Below are 19875 nucleotides of genomic sequence, written 5' to 3'. Positions count from 1 at the left end.
TGGAGATATAAAGGTGTATCATTCTGCTTCTTTGAGTGCTGTAACGTGTCCCGCAAGACTTTAATTGGTACCATGGGTCTTGACATTAAAAGTGCTCTTGCATAGCAGTAATATACTTTACCTGCTCTAAAAAAAATCTAGACAGACCCCAGTTATTTAAAAAAAATAAAAATCCGTGACCTATCAAAACTATTCCTCTACCTATGTTCCAAACTATTCATCCTAGTCTTGCACAGAAAACTGAGAAAAATCAGATACATTTGTGTTTATGCCAATTTGACAGTTCAGGGCCTGATCCATGTTTCTTAGGAAAGAGATAAGAACTTTTGGGTTGATTTCTACAGCCCTTGGCTCAGAACACTAAAGAAAGTGTCATGCCTGGAAATTTAAGTTAGTCTAGATGTGTACTGAAATCTCCCCAGTTTCCTTCCTGCAGCTCTTGTTAGGCAGTGACTACCGATAGCCTTTGTGAGGCTTTTTGAAAGAGATTAAAAATTAAAAAATTCTTAAACACTTTCAAATGCAGGATACCTAACACAAAGAAAAAGAGGAAAATGTTTAGTTCTGTCATTCCTGTTCCACTGAGGACAAAAAGGAGTGCTTCTCCTAGGCTGCATAAAACCAGTCTTGTGTCTTAAAAGAGGTGGTTTTAAATATCACCTCATGATGCATATATTTGACTCTCTTATTTCATAGTTGTTTTTATTATCTCTGACAAACCTAAAGCTTAAGGCCGGAGTGCCTATAAAAGCAATTCACCCATTGAAATCGTGATTAAAGAGGTGTTAGAGGCTGAAGGAGGACTGAAGGAACACTGTAATGGCACTTCTGCATAACGTCCCCAAATGAGGATGGACTAGGCAAGATGCAGTGCTCACACTGCACCTGCATTTAGTTTAATGCTATACTTATACAGGTCCCAAGGATGCCGATAGTTTATTTTGGCACAAAGAATAAAGCCTAGCGGTTTGTAAGTTGCAAATATCGTATACCTGCATTCAGAGTTTCCATGTCTTTCATTGATACTCATAAAACGGAGTACTGAAAGGCACTGTGCGAGGGGGCTCTGCGGAGCAGGGGCTGGGTCTGCGTGAAGGTACCGCTTTGTCCCGCAGATCTGGAGGCAAGTCTCACTGAGGTCAGTGGAAAGGCGTGCTTTACTTTGCTGCTGTAGCAGGCTTATGACTATAACTGGAACGTTAGGCAATACTCCAATGCAAACAATAAACACAACGGTAACTATTAGGAAAATTGATCTTGTGAGGTTCAACTCCAAGTGTTGATTATACTTAAAATATTGTTTCTAGTTCCATGTTTTAGTGACTAATTATTGTGATAGTCATTATTCAATTGTGTTTCAAAGTTACGTAGTTATTTTACAGCACACATACCTATACGCTTCATAATCAATAGAGTTTGCAACTGTAGATAACGAAAGAAAATTTAGTCTAGAGCAACACTTACCGACGCATTGGTCCCCTCGTTTCTGATAGCCTGGAGGACACTGGCAGCTGAAGGACCCTCTTAAATTCACACATACTTGGTCAGCTCTACAATTATGGGTTCCAGTTGCGCATTCATCTATATCTTTTTATAAAAAAAGCAAATGCAATCTTAGTCATAAAGTTTATTTAAAATATTTAGTCTGTTGAAATGCTTTATGCATCTTCAAGTGACCTGTAAGTGAAGGCAGCAAAGTTCAAATATACTCCAAAGACGTCCTCTCAACACTTATTCCCTTCACAGGACACAAAAAGTTACCAGATTTCTAATAGCTTTTAATACTGCTTTTGGAAATATTTTCAGATATGTGGCTATTTTAAACAATCAGATACTTTTATTTGTCAAATATGATTAATATTTTGTACTTGTCACTATAAAACTTTCTGTAAAGTTCTTGCAACTTTATCATATTTTAGTCATTTGACTTTTTTGTTGTTTGTTTTTTTGTTTGTTTTCCCTGTGCTGGTTGTTTGTTGCGTGCTGAATTACTCTGGAAAATTTCAGCAAATATAGTTCAGCCCTTTTTTAAGAATGAGTTAGAAATATGTTGTTTTGCTGATACTAAAAAGAGCCTAGTGATCTCTCTTACATGGTTCCTGTGCTCCATGCTTTGGACAGGGACTTGGAACTTGGTACATGGTGGCCTTTTCACCAGGAAGAGATCTGCCTCTTGTCATTCCCATGAAAATTCCCCTAATTCGGTCAATCTGTTAGTCTTTGGAAACAGTTTAGTATGTTTGTATTTGAACAGTACAGCTAAAAATGCAAATACTAGACCGATACTTTCAGTGTAATTCAGGCAGCTTTTTTAGTTCACACTAAACGCAGGTTTATACAAGTATAAAAACATTTTGATTTTGCCTATTCGTTATAACTGCTGGAGGTACTTAATTATAATTAAGCTGCATGTGCTGACAAATAGGTTGCTTAAAATGGAATTACAATTTGCTTTCTCATCTGAACATCCAGAATGTTGGAGAGCTTTTTATTGTAATCTGATACAGTACAGTGAAAGGTCTTTTTAATTTTGGCATTGTACACAATTTGGAGACTCCAGGCTGAATAAACAAATTCCTTAAAACTTATGATCTCTATTTTACAAATCTCAGCTGACCTCTCTATTTGTATAGGCACTGGGGATGTTAGAACATCACCAGTGGCAGATTCTGGGTGGTGCTTTGGAAAAAATGATGGATTCTTTCTCATAGCAAATGAAAACAATTTTGACCACAAGATTCAATACAAAATAAACCATCAACAGTTTGAATTAATTCTCAATGTTTGCCCTTTCCCCAAATGTCCAAATGTTTTACGTATATTTTCTCTTTATCTGACAGGAAAAATAAAGTCCTCTTATGTTACCCTGCTCTCTGGATTTGTGCATGCTCTTGGTCCTACAGCTGCTGTGCTGGTGCAGGGCTTGCCGACTGCACCGTTCTGTGCTGAGAGCTGAGAAGCACGTTCTCAGGTGTAAAGTTTGTCTGCGACTGGGGCTGGCTGCCTCCTTCCAACCCAACACATCATTAAACGCTTGAGCCAAAGCACGCTGGAGTTCCATGCAAGTCTACGCAGGGACTTCGCTGGGCTTTGCATGTGCCTCCTAGTCTCTACAAAATTTGAAAATAAAACAGCTGTAGTACTTATACAGTTCAATCTTTTTTTGTTGCAGAGTGTACTGGAACAGAGGAAGCTTATATGGTCTTTGAGAGCCTCGTATATGAGTAAACTTAACATGAGTTACCTTTTAAAACGGATTAGTTGAAATGCACTATGTTGCCATTTGCATCCATGGCTTGAGTTCTGTTTACCTTAGTTTCTATGGAATAGTAAGGTAACCCAGCTAAAATGAAGCAAACTAGATTGACTTATGCACTCAAGGTCTTTGATTTTTGATCCAATGGTAAGTTCAGTTTGAAAGAAAAACAATTATTCAAAGTAGTGTTTGACTGCTAGTTGCCTCCTCGTTTGAAAACTCTTGGAGGATTCGATGTTATGGCCACACAGATTTGTGTTTATAAGAGCAACCTTTTCTTGAGAATTGTTTCAAGGAACTCTTTAGAGCTCTCCTAAGCTTCTTATTCAAGTTCAGATCCTGAACTTGGCTGCATATTAGCTGTGACTGTATGCCCCGTCTCTCTTCTACATGCCGTGAAAATACATATTGGTATGTGGTGTATTCTTGGTGGACTTCAGAAGAGCTTTATCAGTGTTCTACTCTGCATGATCATGATACATTTTGCTATTATGCTGCTTTTGCTGGATGGCTTTTGTTGATAACTGAGTCCCTAGGCAAGCTAGGGAAACAGATGGAATGAAGTATTGATGGGACTTCTTTGAAAACTCCCCCCCCCCGCCCCCGTGTCTGTGGACTTTACTGAACTGCCCAAGGTGAGACGTGGACAGGACAGCAGCCTCCAGCCTTCACTGGGGAAGGGCAGTGGTTTGCTGTGCCTGAAGCAGTTCTGCTCACATCTGTGTAAAGAAACTGGTAATGTCAGAATAAGGCTGATGGCCTGAAGATCAAGTTTCTTAAGTGCTTCAAGGATAATATTGTGGGAGGAGAACAACAGGCAGCTAGAAAAGTTTGTGCTGGAACATTCAGTTCTGAAATCTCTAGTATTGCAATAATTACAGATATGTCTACTGTTGTGGCTGATACAAGGGCGAGGAAGTAACTGGAAGATTTCAGTGCTGAAAGCGGTGCCAGATGTGAATCGTACTGGTGTGATACCAGAAGCAGCCCAGCCCTTGTGGAGTACGGAAAGCAGCACTAGTGGATTTATCAATGTGATGCTGCTGCACAGATCTCTGCATCTATGCTTTTGGAAAGGGAGGCCCAAAGAGAAGTCTTAAGCTTCTCAGCACTTGATGTGACCTGAATCATCCTCCATTAGAGAAACAGTCTTTTTCTTCTAACTGTCCTGAGAGTTCTTGGAGCAATAGAGGAGTGGAAGTCATGGGAAGGAAGCAACAATGATGCTGGAGGTCTCCTTGGGATAAGGCAGATCAGCTCCCTTTTTCTCTGAGGTGGCAGAGGTAGAGTTATCTACCAATATACGCACACGCTTCTCTCCCGCTTATGAAACAGTGTAATCTTACACTAGCATTGCCAATGTTGATTTGGGATTCCCACTTAATGTGTTCGTTCATGGCTCCTGAATAGGCGGACTGTCTATCTGCAGTTGTTCAAAGCTTCTAGATTGTTTTCCCAGTTATGTTGCCTCTGTATGGAAATCAGTAACTCCCAGGCCTTCACTATTCTAAGAACTTTTTCCAGTTTAAATCAGACTTTTGTAATCCATAGATTCCTAGCTTCTTTACCGTAACTTGCACAGTGCCTTCTGATTCTCTTGACAGTGATCTGGAAGCCGCATCAATTCTTGCTTTTAGTCGGCACCAAATGCAGCAATACTGGGACGAGGTGGTGGTTATACAAAGCATGGGTCTTTCCTTAAATCCTACCATCTCATTCCATTTGGTCTTTACTGACAAGAATCCTTGGACTTAAGTGTGAACAGCAGACGGGTATTGGGAATCCATACTTCTGGTTTGCTGACACCTGTGACCAGATTGGTTTGGTATCTGTGAAGACTTAGCAACGTGGGGCAAGAGTGGGATAGGAACTCCTGTGGGAACATCACAGAGCTCACCAGCTTTAATCCTACAAGCAAGATAAATTTGTCTGACCTTTCCTCTCCAGCATGAATGTTTAATAATGTGTGTTACGTGCATGTGTATTATAGTAATTAAAAAAAAATTAAATCAAGACACTCCACTGCACACACTTGTCTCTCTGGGGAGAGGGTGAGAGAACAAACATGTGACAGATGTTTGTCATGTTGCTTAATGCACTACTGGAAAGCACTCAAGATACCACAGTGATGAGTGCAGTATAAGAAACAGATCTAGAAAGAAAATAATGGGCTTTTACAAGCTCATTCTTGAGCATCTTTCTTCTGCATCCTCTTTTCCAAATTTAGCATCATTGTGATAAAGTTTGTTTCCATAAGTGTTTCAGCAACTGATGCGCAGCTGAAGCTTCTACCTTAAGCAAGTATCCTGTGGACTATACCTGAAAACACCCTCAACTCATTCCTCAACTCTGTTTAAATTTAATTTCTAGATGTTACACATACATTTGTTTGCTCAGGTAGACAATTTAAATTACATTGGTAACCGGTAATGAACATTTTCTAACATTATCCTTTCTGTATTTCTTTGTATTTTCTAATCTCGGCTAACATTTTAAAAGGTTGTGCTCTTCACTACAGATAAACAAGAGCTGTAAGTTTGTATTAAATTGTTAAACGACTTGAATAGGCTTTGATTGATGCATGCAACCTGTGAAATATAGATTAATTCTTAAACTCGCCGTGTATCTGAGTCTGATCTAAGATGTTGCTCAGATGTTTATTTTTGGTCATTCTCTGGACTGTTACAGCCTGTGTAGTTGGAAAATATCCTTTGAAATAGCCCGTGTGTCTCTAAATCCTTTTGCAGATCAATCTTACTTGAAAACGGAGCTGGGTTACCTTCAGTGTCTTGATCACTGCAGTAACAGGCGCTTATAGTTTGCTCCAGATCACTGTAACTATGGCTGTTGGGCAGCTCCCCCTGAGGGGAACAGGCCGGACCCTCCTCTCAGGAAGTCTGCTGCCTCCCCGGGGTAAGGACATCACTAGGAAACGTCCCAGTCTGGTGTGGCCCTTGGACTATTGCCCATTACTGCTCTTCCACGTCGGGGCAATGAAGCCACAATGCGTTGTCCAAGGGCAATCAAAAGGGCAACACAAAAGTCTATTCTATGATAACTGAACTCAGATAATTCTGTAGTCTTTCAATAGGCCACTCAAAAGCAAACTTATTATGGGATTTATTTGTACTTTCAACAGTTATAAAAATTTAACAAAACTTGCGTTTGAGTATTTTAACTTCCATAAGTGTGTTTCTTGTAGGTGTTACATCCAGCATACTACACTGAAAGAATGTGACAATTTCAAAGTCAAGTGCTTGAGGGGATTGCAAAGCACAGAACTTGGATTCTCTGAACGGTCCGAATTCGGATCCTTTAAGCACCATGACACAGTCTTTAATTATATGAGGCTCATATTCTGTTTTTCCCGCAGGCTTGGGCTCGGTCAAACCTTACCATTCCCAAAATGGGTTAGGTGGTATGGTTCTCTATCAAGTTGCAATGATTATTGCTATATAAAACCCTTAAATTGATGTAAAGAGTTGGTGTCAATAGGAAAATAGGGGGAGGAACACGACAATTAAGGACACCGGTCTCAATCAGATTACATGTAAGCCACACTGCTCTTCCAGAAATGTTTACAGTCCTCAACTGTACTATGGTGCACATGGCCATCAGACCCCAATGACTCATCCTAATATAAATACTGCCTTTTGCAGAAATCACCGGGGCTGTTCTAGAAAGTTCATTTTAGAAAAACTGTCGTAGTGATAACTATCTGCAGGTTAAGATAAAGCTCTGATTTGCACAGGCTACTGTTTGAAGTTTGCAGGGTGCTACAGAAATAATGTGAAAACCACGGAGGGCAGCAGAGCTTGCTCCTGTGTTCCTTGAAAGTATAAATCAACTTGCATTTCATAGTTTTAATTCCACAAGCCTCACTAATATCTATACCCAGTGATTCCCTCATTTTCCAAAAATGTACCCACACTCCCTCTTGAAGTGATTTACACAATTATGTCCTTCCATTGCTGACTTTGGCAGCCTGCTCTATATTTCAACCACCAGTTGTGTACAAAAATTTTGCCTGACCTGCTTTTTAGCTATAGCTTTCTCTAAATCTGGTGTATCATTCCCTGTTTTAGAGTTAGTTAGTCTTTCTGCTTCTCTGCTGCAGTCCATTCTGTCAGGCTCTTATCTACATCCATAAAATTCTTTCCTTGTCTCTCTTTCGGAGCTACAAACCTGGCTCCCTTCCCTTCCCGCTGTGACTCATTTTTCCCAAACCCCCTGACTCATGCTGCTTGCTCACTTATGCAACAGCTTAATCTCTCTAATTTTCTTCATATCATTAGGAGAAGTACATAAATTCACAAGATGCATTTCACCAGTGCTTCAAGCTTTTGCAGAAAAAAAAAATATACACTCCATCTTATTTAAGCCGCTTAAACCTTTTCTTCTGTAGCTCATACCTGTCTGTTGTGCTCAGAGCTGGAGAACTGTTTTCTTAACTGGAGTCTATCTTACTCCTGGGACTGATGCGCTCAGCTGCTTGCTGCTCACTGGCTCTCAGCGTACGGCAATTTACTACAGCGTCTTCGTGCTCTCCTTGTTTGTGTATCTATTCATCTGTTCAAGCAAGTCACAAAACGTCTGTAGGTTGCTTTCTCTATTCTGGTCTATAGCGATCTTGTAAGCAGAATACTCCACCAGATCAAAAAGAGGGCTCTTAAAATGACCTTATGGGATTCAAATTCTTATTTCTGCCCCCACTGAGCAGTGTCAATGGACCAGCTTCTGAATGGTTTATACAAATCTAAACCCAGAATGATTCCACTGATATCAGTGTTGCACTTGTCATTGACTCCAGCGAAGCTGTTCTCCATTTGTTTTGAGTGTAAACAATAAATATTTTAGTTAATCAGTTTAAATTTTTTTGAGTTCTCAGTGTAAGTGACACCAGAAAATGACTTGGTCTATTTTTCTAATAGATTCATCTGACCTGAAAACACTGCCTCCCATGTAAGCAATGGCACCAGAGAGTCTGATACCAGATGATCTGCACAGTCCTGCAGGTATTGTGGACACTTTACGTAACTTCAGGATTCTGTGAAACCTTTCACTTTCTGCCCACTTCATTAGCTTTCCCTCTTCTCTGTAAGACACTTCTTCCGTATTAGTATTTTTCAGAAATAGCCAGTTGACGGTCAAATACTTGAAGAAATTAGACCACTGTAGTTCTTCCATGAGTATGGGCTTACTTTATTTTACCAAATTAAGTATTCTGTCTCTTATTTATGTTTCTTATATTGTTCTTGCAACTTAAGCCAAGCTCACACTGCTGTGTCGTTTCCTGGCTCCTCCCTGATCCTTTCTTACACATAGGAACAACATTAGCAACCTCCAAATTCCCTGGTTCCCTCCCCAGCCTTAGCAAGCTATCAACAATTTCTGTCAAAGGCTTTTCTATTTCCCTTGCTACTTCCTTCAGCATTTGGGATGTTATTCATCTGGGCTGGATGCCCGGAGAACTTTTAACTCCTTGGTGTTGGGAGGCTGTGCTTCACGGTGCTAAATACCAGCAGAAAATCTCTTACATAACGTCAGGTCAGTAGGTACCAAAAGACTAAATATTTGGAGAAATTCCTCACTACTGGAGCAGCAAAGCCTGTTAAGATAGAGCCCTGCGCTCTAACAGTGCAGCCACTATCCAGTAGTGGCATGAGGTAGCATCCGTAATTCTGCACGGCTCTGTAGCAGCCCATAAACTGCCTCTTTGCTGCTGGTTTTTCTCTTTCCCTTTTAAATTTTCCTTTGGCCCTTTCATGTTAAGTACATTGGACTGATTGCCCTGGTAACAAGTTTTCACAGTTGAGTGAAGGTAACCTGCACAAATACTTGTTTGCACAGGAAAAATATATGTAAGAGCCAAGACTTACACTTAAGCAAATATGCGAGGTAGAATGTTTAAATTAATGTGATTTTCATGAAAAACAGCACGACTTTTTTTGGTGTGCCGAAACATTTCCCCTCTCAAATTTGAGAGTACAGCAAAGCAAGCTCCTTGTAGATTTATCTCCTAGTACTCCTGGACATCACGGCACACCAAAGTAGAAGTAATGCAAAGTATTAATGTAGAAAATGTACAAAACCCGCCCCAAACCCTAATGCAGTGCAACTTATAGTTTCTTGTGTGGTTTCTGTATTTGGACTGCAAAAGTGCTAGCAACTATCATGAATCTGGGGAAGTCACCCAACCTCAGTGACTTCATGAGTATGAAGGTGCAGGGAAAACAACATCCTCCTTCTATTTACTCAACAGAGTTAACGCGGGATCAAGCTGTAATAATCAAGTCTGGACTGCAGTACTTTGTCACAATTATGTATTGTCTTTGGTATGTCCAAACTGAATTGAGTTATCCCATAGAATGGCTAAATGAAGGAGTGAGCCACAGCTTTCAGCACTAGAACATCTCCCACATGTTTGTTTGGGAGTGGCAGGCAGCTGAAAAGGGAAAAAAATGAATGAAGCTCTGAATCGATGCATTACTTCCTTTTGCCTCCATCTGTGATGCTGCCTTCCTTCTCCAGCGTGTGCCATCCTGTCTTTAAATTACACTGCAAAAGGTAAACGGCTTTTTAGTTCTTTGGAAACTGAGATGCCACAGGCAACTGAACATGGCTTTTCTATTCTGTATCTTAACGTGAGACAATCCTTACAATGGCTCCATCTGGGACAGTGTTTCAGTGGTGACAAGGTAGGGATGCTTAACCTGGATCGGCACATGGAGATGTGTTGTGCTCCTGTGCCTTCTGCACGGCAGCTGCCCGTGCTGGAAATGGGGTGGCAAGCTAAAAAGCCTCATGCTGCATTACAGCTTTCTCTGTGTTGTGCTCTGCACTTCTGCAGGCCCCCAGCAGTACAATCCATGCTTTAACGCAGCTTGTAGGAACGTGCTGTGATCAAAACATACTTCATGATCAACCATAGTGAATTAAATGAATGTGACACATAAAACACTGTTCAGGTAATACAGTAATGAAAGTGATTATTACAAATAAAAGTGGTTTGGCTAATATGAAAACAACGTTAGTCTGACACAAGGCCACAAAAACTATTCCCAGAAGACACTTAACAACAGTATTTCCTATGCAATGTTACTTCAACGTGGGTTCTTAAAACAAGAACATGGGTATTAATATATTTTGTCGTTCTGTTTACAGTTTCTCAAAGGGAAGAGTACTTTTTTCCCCAACAGAAGAGCACAGTGTTAACTCTTAGCCTTCCTGCTCATTGAAAAGAAAAAATGTTCCATGTCTTTGATTGATCTGTATTAATTTAAAATTTGTATTTTTGGCTTTATTTCTGGTGGGGCCATAAATGGAGCCATACTTGCTTTCAAGTCATAATCCAATAATTCAGTGCAATGTATCTGCAAGTCCCAGAGTGCTTCAAAATGTGAGTTGTCATAATGGTAAACTTTTCGATTTACATTGCAATAGCTTATTTTTACTTTCAGTAGAGTATTTCCTGCTGTTGTTTTCTTGCGACTTTATGCTAGAGGTCTAACAACTTGTGCTTTTTGGTTCATGCCTGCCTAAGCAAGGATCACCCACCCATGATGACCAATACACTTGGACTATGCTCAAAAACAACAAGGGTGGATTAAACTATTCCATTATTGCAGATGAAAGAGTTCTCCCCGACATCTGGCATATCATCTTCAAAACTGATATGGAACATTTCCATAAATTCAGCTTAACATTGTTTTTGTGAGCGTTCCAAAGTATTTTTAACATGAAGAAACAGCATGCAAACTAATTTCCTATTTGAAAGTAAATGTCTTGTTCTTATTTCTAATTCACCCAGTTATTAAAAAAGAAAAAAAAAAAAGAGAGAGATGTTCGCTTAACTTGAAGCATACTGTTTTGTTTATTTAAGTTAATGGAAAAGCTAGTCAGTGTTTGATGTAAAGCTGCCCCCTTGCTTGAAAGAAAACCAAACAACTGGTTATGAATTATGAATATCTCCTAATAGTTTCCAGAATTATCTGAAGGATGTATTTTTTTTCTTAATTACGTACACTTAAAAGTTCCAAGTTCCCTATTCATTTCCATTTTGTTTATTTCTCTCCTTGGAAACCTCATAAGCATTTTCCTTTTGCTAGGCTTGACTGAACAAAATAGCACTGCTACAACCTGTAGTATTAGGGAAATAAAGGCCTGAAAGCTCTTTGTGGTTTTTAATTAGGAAGTTGAAGAATCGCTCATTAAAGCTTTTTCGAGCCTTTTCATGGCGCTTACCCTTGCAGCTGCTGGGTCCCTGCAAAGGAATACACAAACTTCTACCTAAAAGCGTGCTTCACGGCACACTTTAAACATCAACTTTTATTCTGAGATGACACAGAAAACAGTTCCTGCAAAAATTATTGCTTTTCTTGTATGTTGGCATGTCTTCAACTGTTTTAGTCCTGATCGGACTGTTCCTCCTGTCTCCTTCGGGTGAGGGAGGCAGCTCCCAGGGGGTTTTACCAGGAGAATGGCGGGTCTGCCCCCCTGGCACCGCAGGGTCCCCATCTCCTCCTGCGCAGCCCTGGCAGCAGTTGCCCGCAACCGGCACAGCAAGCAACCCCCTGCGCCGGGTGTGACACCCAACCCCAGCCTGAAATACAGTAGCCTGGTGGTTAGTATTATTTCTTTTTGGGAGTGAACGCGTAGCCCATCAGTGCACACATTGCTAGTTTAAGAAGCAAGGAACCTGAAGATACCAACGGACTTCAGATATAAGACCAGGGACTTAAAATATTTGATATAGGGACCAATTTTATCAATAAAATCTTCTCTTTCAGCCTTTGCAGGCTGAATGAGCTGTTTTTGGAATTACAACTGTAGTTCCCAAGCTGAGAACGTTTAAGTTCAAGTCGAGTTCAAAAGCGACTATCCGAAGGAGAAGGCTTATCTAAATGATGATATTGTTTTTAGCACTAATCATCCTATCTGTTGGCAGTACCAACATGCTGCAATCTCCACAGCTCCCTACGTAAATAAGCAGATTCCTGATGCTGTTCCAACTTCAGCAATGCCTTTGAAGACATTATTTAGCTATGAATTTTTCTTACATGGTTATGTGATACTTTTAGCGTGTTGCTGTATGTAACCACAGATGCCTTATTTTGAAGAAATGTATCTAAAACTTATTTACTTTCAAAGTATAATTGGCGGGTGCTGGTCTGTATTTTATCTTCTTGTGAAATAAAAAATGAAATGGTTAAAAGAAATTCACTTTCACACCCTCTACAACTTTTGAATGATAGAACAATAAAAGCAAATTATGGTAACGGTACTTAAAAAAGACACATCAGTTGATTTAGTCCAAAATATACTCTAGGGATGGGAGGGGATTGGAAGAAGAGCAGGGATAGAAAAACACAATGTTCAGGTTGCACAGTTCAAGCAAAGTGAAATGGATGTGCAGAAATTAAGATTTCTGCGGCAACACCAATTTGACTGTGCTACAAACAAGCGCTGTTCTACGGTGCTAATCTAGCAAAACCATCAGAAACAGTATCTTGTAAATTTTTGTTTGTCTGTCTTGCCTTAAGAATTCATGTTAGCTGGATCTCCCTTTGAACTTAAATTGAAAATCCAATTTCTCATGTAATTCTTAACATTAAGAGGGCTTAAAGTGAAATTTAAAAAATTCTTCGTTTGAAAGAGGACGGATACAAGAGGTGAAGGCAGGCACGATGGAAAGAGAGGCAGAAGCACCAGGGAAGAGGAAATATCTTCTTTGAAGGTAAATGAAAAAAACAAAGGCAGTATGAATATTTATGAAGGCAGAAAAATGAACATCAAAGTTAAAAAGACATATCATGATAGAGGTGACTAAGTGGAGGCTAAAGAAAAGAACAGGGGGGGGAAAAGCAAGGCACATACACAAGATAGCTGCTTTTCACTTACAGAAGTAGTGTTTGTTAAGCGCTTTATTATAATCCAAGACCAGCAGTGTGATCTGGTTAGATCACCGAGGTGTCTTTGATGCTCTTTGACCAGAGAGCTGGTAAGTACCTGCCCACAACTGTGTTTTGCTGCTGTTTTCTGATGCAGGGTATAATGGGAGCCGCTCTAAGGATGCCTAAGCGGCAAGCGCTGAGGCGCAGGAGAAGGTGTCCTGCTGTGGCCGTGTGTGCCTGGGACGCGGCGAGAGCCCGAGGGGGGCGATGGGGGGCTGCGGGCAAAGCGAGGACGGGCAACGAGGATGGCTGAAATAAGCTGAGGGTGTGCAGCCTACTGAAGATTGTAAGCTGGAGCGGTGCTTGGGAAGTATTTGTTGTTTTTTCAAAAACCTGACAAAAAAAAATCTTAAAACTGAAAATTATTATTATTTTTGGCCCCAAACTAAGATTTTTCTGGGGTTTAGCCACATTTTTTTTTGTGTGTGTGTTTGGGAACAAAAAAGACAGCAAAAAAATACTTTGTTCTTCAATGAGCCAGCAATAAATAAAACCTAACATTTTAAAAACCAGAAGTTTCCTTGGGAAGAGAGAGCTATTTTTTCTTCCAAAATTACTTTGCCTTAAATTTGGGATCGACTCTGCTCTCAGGCTCAGGATCTGACTTCCCAGCTGCCTTTAAGCAATCAAATAGAAGTAGCAATTGGGACAGCTTTTCTCTCTCTTCCCCCGCTCCCCGCCCCCAGTCTTTGGCTGAGAAGTTACATGGGTTTACCTCAGAATAGATGCTGTGCTACCATAATCCTGGCACTTTTCACTGCAAATGAGATTTCGGCAGCATTTCCTAGAGTAAGTAGAGTACTCCTGAAGCCTGCTTGCCGGGCTGGTGAGATGCAGTAACCTGCTTTTGTTTGCCTCAGCATGTGGGCTTTTTCTTTTTTCTTTCTTTTTTTTTTGATTTTTTTTATACCTTGTGATCTTCGCAGACTTTTGGCGAAGCTTAAAAGGTTAGCTTGAGAAGGGAGTGGTTATCATTTGTTTAGAAAATAAATAGAAAAAAGTAGGCCAAATACCAGTAAAGTTCCAGTTTTCAAATATTAAACTAACACACAACATTGCTGGCCTAAAAAGGTCACATGAAGTGGGAGAAAGGATGTATTTAGACTGATTGCCAGGCAGGACGTGGGATCTCTCACTGACTTGGCAGTAGATGCTTCAGCTCTATTTGCTATTAGCACTGTTTCTAATGCTCCTTATTTGCTAAGTTCTTATGTTTGACAAGATCCATGCTTTATTTTCCAGTATTTACACGGTATGAAGCAAGTCTGTAAATCCATTCGGAGGGTAACCAAGGGCTACCCCGCCCCCTTTTTCCTGCTTCATCTTCGGTTAGTAGACGGGATGCTCAGAAACCTGGGAAAACTGAAGTTTTGAGGGGTTTTCCTTTGGGGTGTGCTATGAGATAACAAGGTTACTTGTAACATGTTTAAACTTGCTAAATATGGTGGACTAGGGTCCTTTGCTCCCAAATTTGTCAGTGAGCGTGAAGAAAGAAACGACCACTTAAACTACAGTAGAGCTGTTACAATTTCTTTGGAAGACATCTTAAGATTTAATAAAATGTAAGCATCCCTTTCTATGGTCTGACTTTAGGGCACTTGGCTAGCATAAAGCAGAAAACCTAACGCAGCAGCTAAATAATTGCTGCCACATCATCTAAGCACATCATTATCACTGCTGGATGAGATGAAAGGTATTTACCGATGAGAGTCTGCCAGGGGAACGCAGTCTGCACAAGCTTCATCCAGCTCCAGCTGTAATCAATAGGAGCCTTCAACTAAACGAGAGCTTAAAGAACAAACTAACTTCTTTTGGAAATCCACTATGCTTCAGAATTTGCGAAATTAAACCTGGAGCTCCTCAGAAGCGAGATGCAGAGGGATTTGTGCCTAACAAAGCCCTTTGTTTTATTCCACGTATTGTTTGATGGTTGTCAAAATTATACTTTCCACCCTGACAACTCAAGCTGACGGGTTTTTTTCCCTCCCCCTTGAATCTCCCACTTCTCTTTTCCTCCTGTTTTTCTTTCCCTATTCCTCTGGGTTCCGCCCTTCTAATTTTTCAAGGCAGAGAATGCGCCTTTGTTTGTGAAGAGCAAAGCAAGTTTATGGCACCCTATTCATTATATTTATGAATCATATCTAACTGAATTTTTCCCATAGCCCAAAGGTGGCCGTTTGCCCAAAGGCGCTGCTCTCAGTGTCTGTATTTTCTATTTATAAGGTGTATTTTAGTTTACATCAGAAGCTGAGGGAAAGACTTCTGCTTGATATCACTTCTGCCAAATGAAACCCACAGAGAAGCTGTGGCCAAAGGAACTCTGTACAAAAGTTGTCTGGGCTCTGTAATTTTGTTCACGTGGGCGCATGGTAGTATACATTAGTTGCCAATAAAAACAATCTAAAATAGATACAGCACTGTGCAAGTCTTGAGAAGATCTTAAAATGCAGAGAACACAGGTAAGCGAGCACTGGGAGAGAAACACTGTCAAAACACAGTTTGATGAGAAAATCGGCATTTGCAAGATGGTCATGAAAGGACGAGAAGCTCCTCTGACAATCCCTTCTACTCCGTGCAAGTTGATGAAATTTCCTGAAAGAGCAGTTTATAACCAAATGAAAGAAAATTGTTGTTTTTGCAACTATTTGTGGTTGTGACAAAGCGTGGGCGCTCCCCAGAACACGATGCTGTTAAGTGGGCAGTACAGCCCAAGGACCTTGAGGAACGAGCCATTCTAGTCCTCAAAAGGGTTATACTGGTATCAGCCATCGCTCCGTGCCAGGCCAGTCGTGGCTCTGGGTCCCTGGCCGGCATTGAGGAGCACCAGCACCACGGAGCCTAGGATGCACGTAGGAGACCTACTGTGGGACGATTGCTAGTGCAGGTGCCTGTCCAAACCAGGCACTTGGCCTCCAAAGACCTGCAGGAATAAACGGGAATCGGCTTTGTAGCTAACACAGGGAAGGGAAGGACTGGGCCCTGACGGATTCACTGGACGTGTTTCTGAACACTGTGTGACGTGAGATGTTTCTCCTGCTCCTGCCTCCAGAGAGACAGACGAGTGGGAAGCTTTAGCCATCCTTCCTGAAAAGGCAGCACTGAGGCCCGCCCTTCTCTTCATCTTTTCTTCAGAAGGTATTTTGCTTGCTTTTCAGTCTGTTCCATTCCCTCTTTAAAAGGTACAAAGTCCCAGATTTTGATTTCCTTGCAAATTGAGTGTATGAGCTAACTGCCAAGGATACGTAGCCTGTGTGCATCTCGGCATTTCTGCGGGATGCCCGGAATGTTATCAGTACATTGCTCAGCATAACTCTTTCATTGCCTGCTTGTCTCTATCTCTAAGTAGACAGTCATAAATGTTTGATTAAAATCCAATCTAGCCTTGCCATGACCATTGCAGAGGTTAACTAATGAGCACAAGCCTACAGGGGAACGTAAGGGCCTCATATACTGTTTAATACAGGCCAATATTGGCTGGTCAAAATAAATTTTGCTCATAAATTCTTGCAGGATGGGAGAGGAGATTTCTCAATTTAGACTTCCATCACAGTTATTGGGAAAAGCTGTCAATCACACTCAAGGTTTTCATAGACGTCTTGCTGCCTCAAATGCGTTCCAGACAGATTTAATTCCAGTGTGATTGATCGTCCGCTCGGCTTTGCAGCTCTGCCCTTTGGGGGAAAGTCCATGCCATGTCATTTATTTGCTGGATGGCAACAAAAAAATGACTAGTGGCCCTTTCATCACAAAGTGCTATCTTCCAATAACTGATGAGGCAAGGGACGGACTGACAGAAGGTGAATCTAGGGAAGACTAATTATATCAAAGTATTTAATGCTAAGAGAAAGAATAGGATAAAAAGAAATAGAGAAAAAGAGAAAGAATAGAAGTAAAGCAAGGAGGTAAGTACCTAAGTATTAGTGAGATGGTCTATTTATAGTGGAGGAAGAGGAAACATCTACAAGCATGTTAATTTCTTACCAATAGGATAAGGGGGAGAATGACTTAAAACTCTGAAGCAAAAGCATTTTAAAATAAGACTTTGATAATTTTACCAATCCTATTATTACTTACGCTACTACGATTTTTGTTAGCTTGAATAACCCATACCACCGTTTGCAACATCAAGCCTTCTCCCAGGGTAATCAACTTCAAATTCCTTGTGAAAGCTTAAGCGGTCTAACAGGGTACTAGTATTTCTCTGTGCTGTTTAGCTTACAGAAGCCCTCGTCATGGATAAGGATTCCGCTATTCTGCTCATGTGCAAACACTCAACCGAAAGACGGGGCCGCTTTCAGACAACCCACAGTCTCCTCTCACAAGAGGACAGCGCGGAGGATTTCAAAGGACAGCAAGAACCAGCCTGGCAGGTAATGGTATTTGTGGCCTGTAAAGATTTTTAAAAGCTTTTGCAAAATACAAGGTTTACAGAAAGTGCCTACTGAGGAGGAGGGGAAGTTTTTTAACAGACTGTAAACACGTAGGCTTAAGTAACTTGAAAACTTCCGTACGTAGCACCTAATCAACTCCATTGATTCAGAGGCGAGTTTTAATTAATTGGATGCTACCAATAAAAATGCGGAACACTGGTGGAAGAACAACGACAAGATTGGTTTCTAGCAGTTAGCTGAACATCCTCTGTAGCTAGATCCGTATCTAAACTTATTTAGGATCTAACAGACTATTAGTATGCTTTGGAGATTTCGTGGACAGGCAAAAAGATCGATATGAAAGAAAAGAAATAAAACATCTCAGATACCAACAAGATAGGATCTTCTGAATGGATTTCAAAGTTTCAAAAACACCTCAGTGAAATGAAAAATAAGTCCTGGAAGTTCTTGTATCCTATTATTTTCAAAAGGACTGGGAAGCGTTCAATGTGGTTTAGGATCGAGTCCAAACGATTTTTAAGGAGTTAGGTCTCATTTTCAATGAAAGGAAAATAAAAAGGAAGCAAAGCATTAATAGATAAGTAATGGCTGAACACATATTAAAACCAGAAATCTTTTCAAAGCAGAGAACAATGATCTCTTATCTACAGAATGTTCAGTAAATAGGGTAATTCTGCATATTGACCTAAAACTCTTGGGCGTGATTTATTATTAGTCTTATTTGTGCAGTAATTTTTATTTACCCCATAAGGCTTCATATCTATTACGTGTTCGTGTGCTTGCCCAAAATGTCCAGTAACAGAGAGCAAAACTCCCGAGGCAGAAAATGCATCTGAGAAGTTGATGGAAAGAACTCTCTGTGACCATACAGCTACGTGTCGTCCTGTCCCAAACCAGCCATGTCCACTGCATCGTTCTGCTCCTCATAATGAAGAAAATGTATCCGATTTTGCATAACAATTTTACAGTTCAGTTTCTGGAAGGGATATGATTTTACAGAGAGGCTACTGAGGAGATGATTATTTTAGTCAAGCCAGGCATCACTTCCTACAGAAGGGGCGTGAAGTATATAATTAGTAAAAATGACAATATTTTTTCATTTGGCACTGTAAGCTGTTCATAATCCTATTTAGAGTCACCATAAATCATAAAGTATCTCGTTTCCTAAAGGAGCAGCTTGATTTCATTAATGTTTTGAAACTCACGTTGCAATGTTGCTAATTGTACAGTAATTTATCCAGGATCACACTGTGAATTGCTGTTTTCAGTCAGTTTTTGGCACTTGTTGTCAGTTTTAGTAAAGAAAAGAGGAAGAGAGAACGAAGAATTAAATAGACATAAAACTAATGGGAAGGGTATCTAAAAGGGACAGCACTGCTTGCTGTGTGACAGGCTGGGACACTCGGCACAACCATCGGCAGCAACGTAAGCGCAGGCTGAGTCAACAGCAGCGTTCCTTCGCATCAAGGCTACTCCCTCCTATACTTTGCAGCATTCCCTGCCCGCCCGCCCACCGGTAGGCTTGGTCTCCCCTTGGTACTGCAGGCTTCCTCTGGGAAGTTTTTTAGCGAGGGTTTTTAAAATAAAAGTTCCTCGCAACAAGGTGAAGGACTCATTCAGGACAGCGTTCCTATTCAGGACAGCATTAAGCGATTGTGTAAACTGAGGCACGTGCCAAGATGTTGATGAAGCTGCTGGGATCCAAGCATGTGCTCTGCATGCTGGAACTCAACTAAATGTGTCTTAATACGATACCTAAGTATAAGCGGTGGCTTTGTTTATTAAAATCAGTCTTGATAGACTTTCAGTACCTTAAGAAGTTTGGGGGGCACTAGCTATGAATAAAGCTCTGCATTTCTTCACGGCTTTGCACGCGAAGCAGCATAGACACTGATCTGTGAAACTGTACCTTTTTTCCTGGTTTGTGGATACACATTGATCTTCCTTTTTGTTTGTTTGTTTTTTTTGTTTGTTTGTTTGTTTTCTACGCTCTGAAATGGAGAAAGCTGCAGAGATTCACTTGTAGCAAGAGCTGGGCTGCGGGAGGCCGTGAATGACATCTGGCTCCTCGCTAGCGAGTCTGCTCCCCGTGGAAACGCTCGTGCCACTCAGGGCCGCCCCAGCCCTGCGGTACTTTCCCTTATGGAAGGCGCTTCCTCACCTTCACCCTTTGTGCGGAACCAGTCCTCTGCATAAATACAGCACAGTTTTATAAAAATTTCAGTTCTGAGAAGTACAGTAGGAAATAGCCTTAGTGGTAGGTAAAACCAAGAAA

The 19875-nt window shown here is 40.8% G+C and overlaps 1 protein-coding gene and 1 long non-coding RNA gene across 3 annotated transcripts in view; one reads left to right on the top strand and one right to left on the bottom strand.

Annotated features, from left to right (window-relative positions):
• Window positions 1–17579, top strand: part of LOC141740242 (uncharacterized) — a 52798-nt gene extending 35219 nt beyond the window's left edge. Inside the window, exon 5 of the long non-coding RNA XR_012585933.1 lies at window positions 17424–17579. This is a non-coding gene — a long non-coding RNA (uncharacterized LOC141740242). The remainder of the gene's footprint in view (window positions 1–17423) is intronic.
• Window positions 1–19875, bottom strand: part of EFEMP1 (EGF containing fibulin extracellular matrix protein 1) — a 50238-nt gene that overhangs the window by 11340 nt on the left and 19023 nt on the right. For both annotated transcript variants that reach the window (XM_074578559.1, XM_074578560.1), the window contains one exon: window positions 1465–1587. In XM_074578559.1, coding sequence (XP_074434660.1) covers window positions 1465–1587 — 123 coding nt within the window. The remainder of the gene's footprint in view (window positions 1–1464; window positions 1588–19875) is intronic.

Source organism: Larus michahellis, chromosome 3 (genome assembly GCF_964199755.1).
Source record: "Larus michahellis chromosome 3, bLarMic1.1, whole genome shotgun sequence".
Taxonomy (NCBI): domain Eukaryota; kingdom Metazoa; phylum Chordata; class Aves; order Charadriiformes; family Laridae; genus Larus; species Larus michahellis.
Note: the sequence above shows the minus strand (reverse complement) of the source record. Positions and strands in the feature narration are given on the sequence as shown.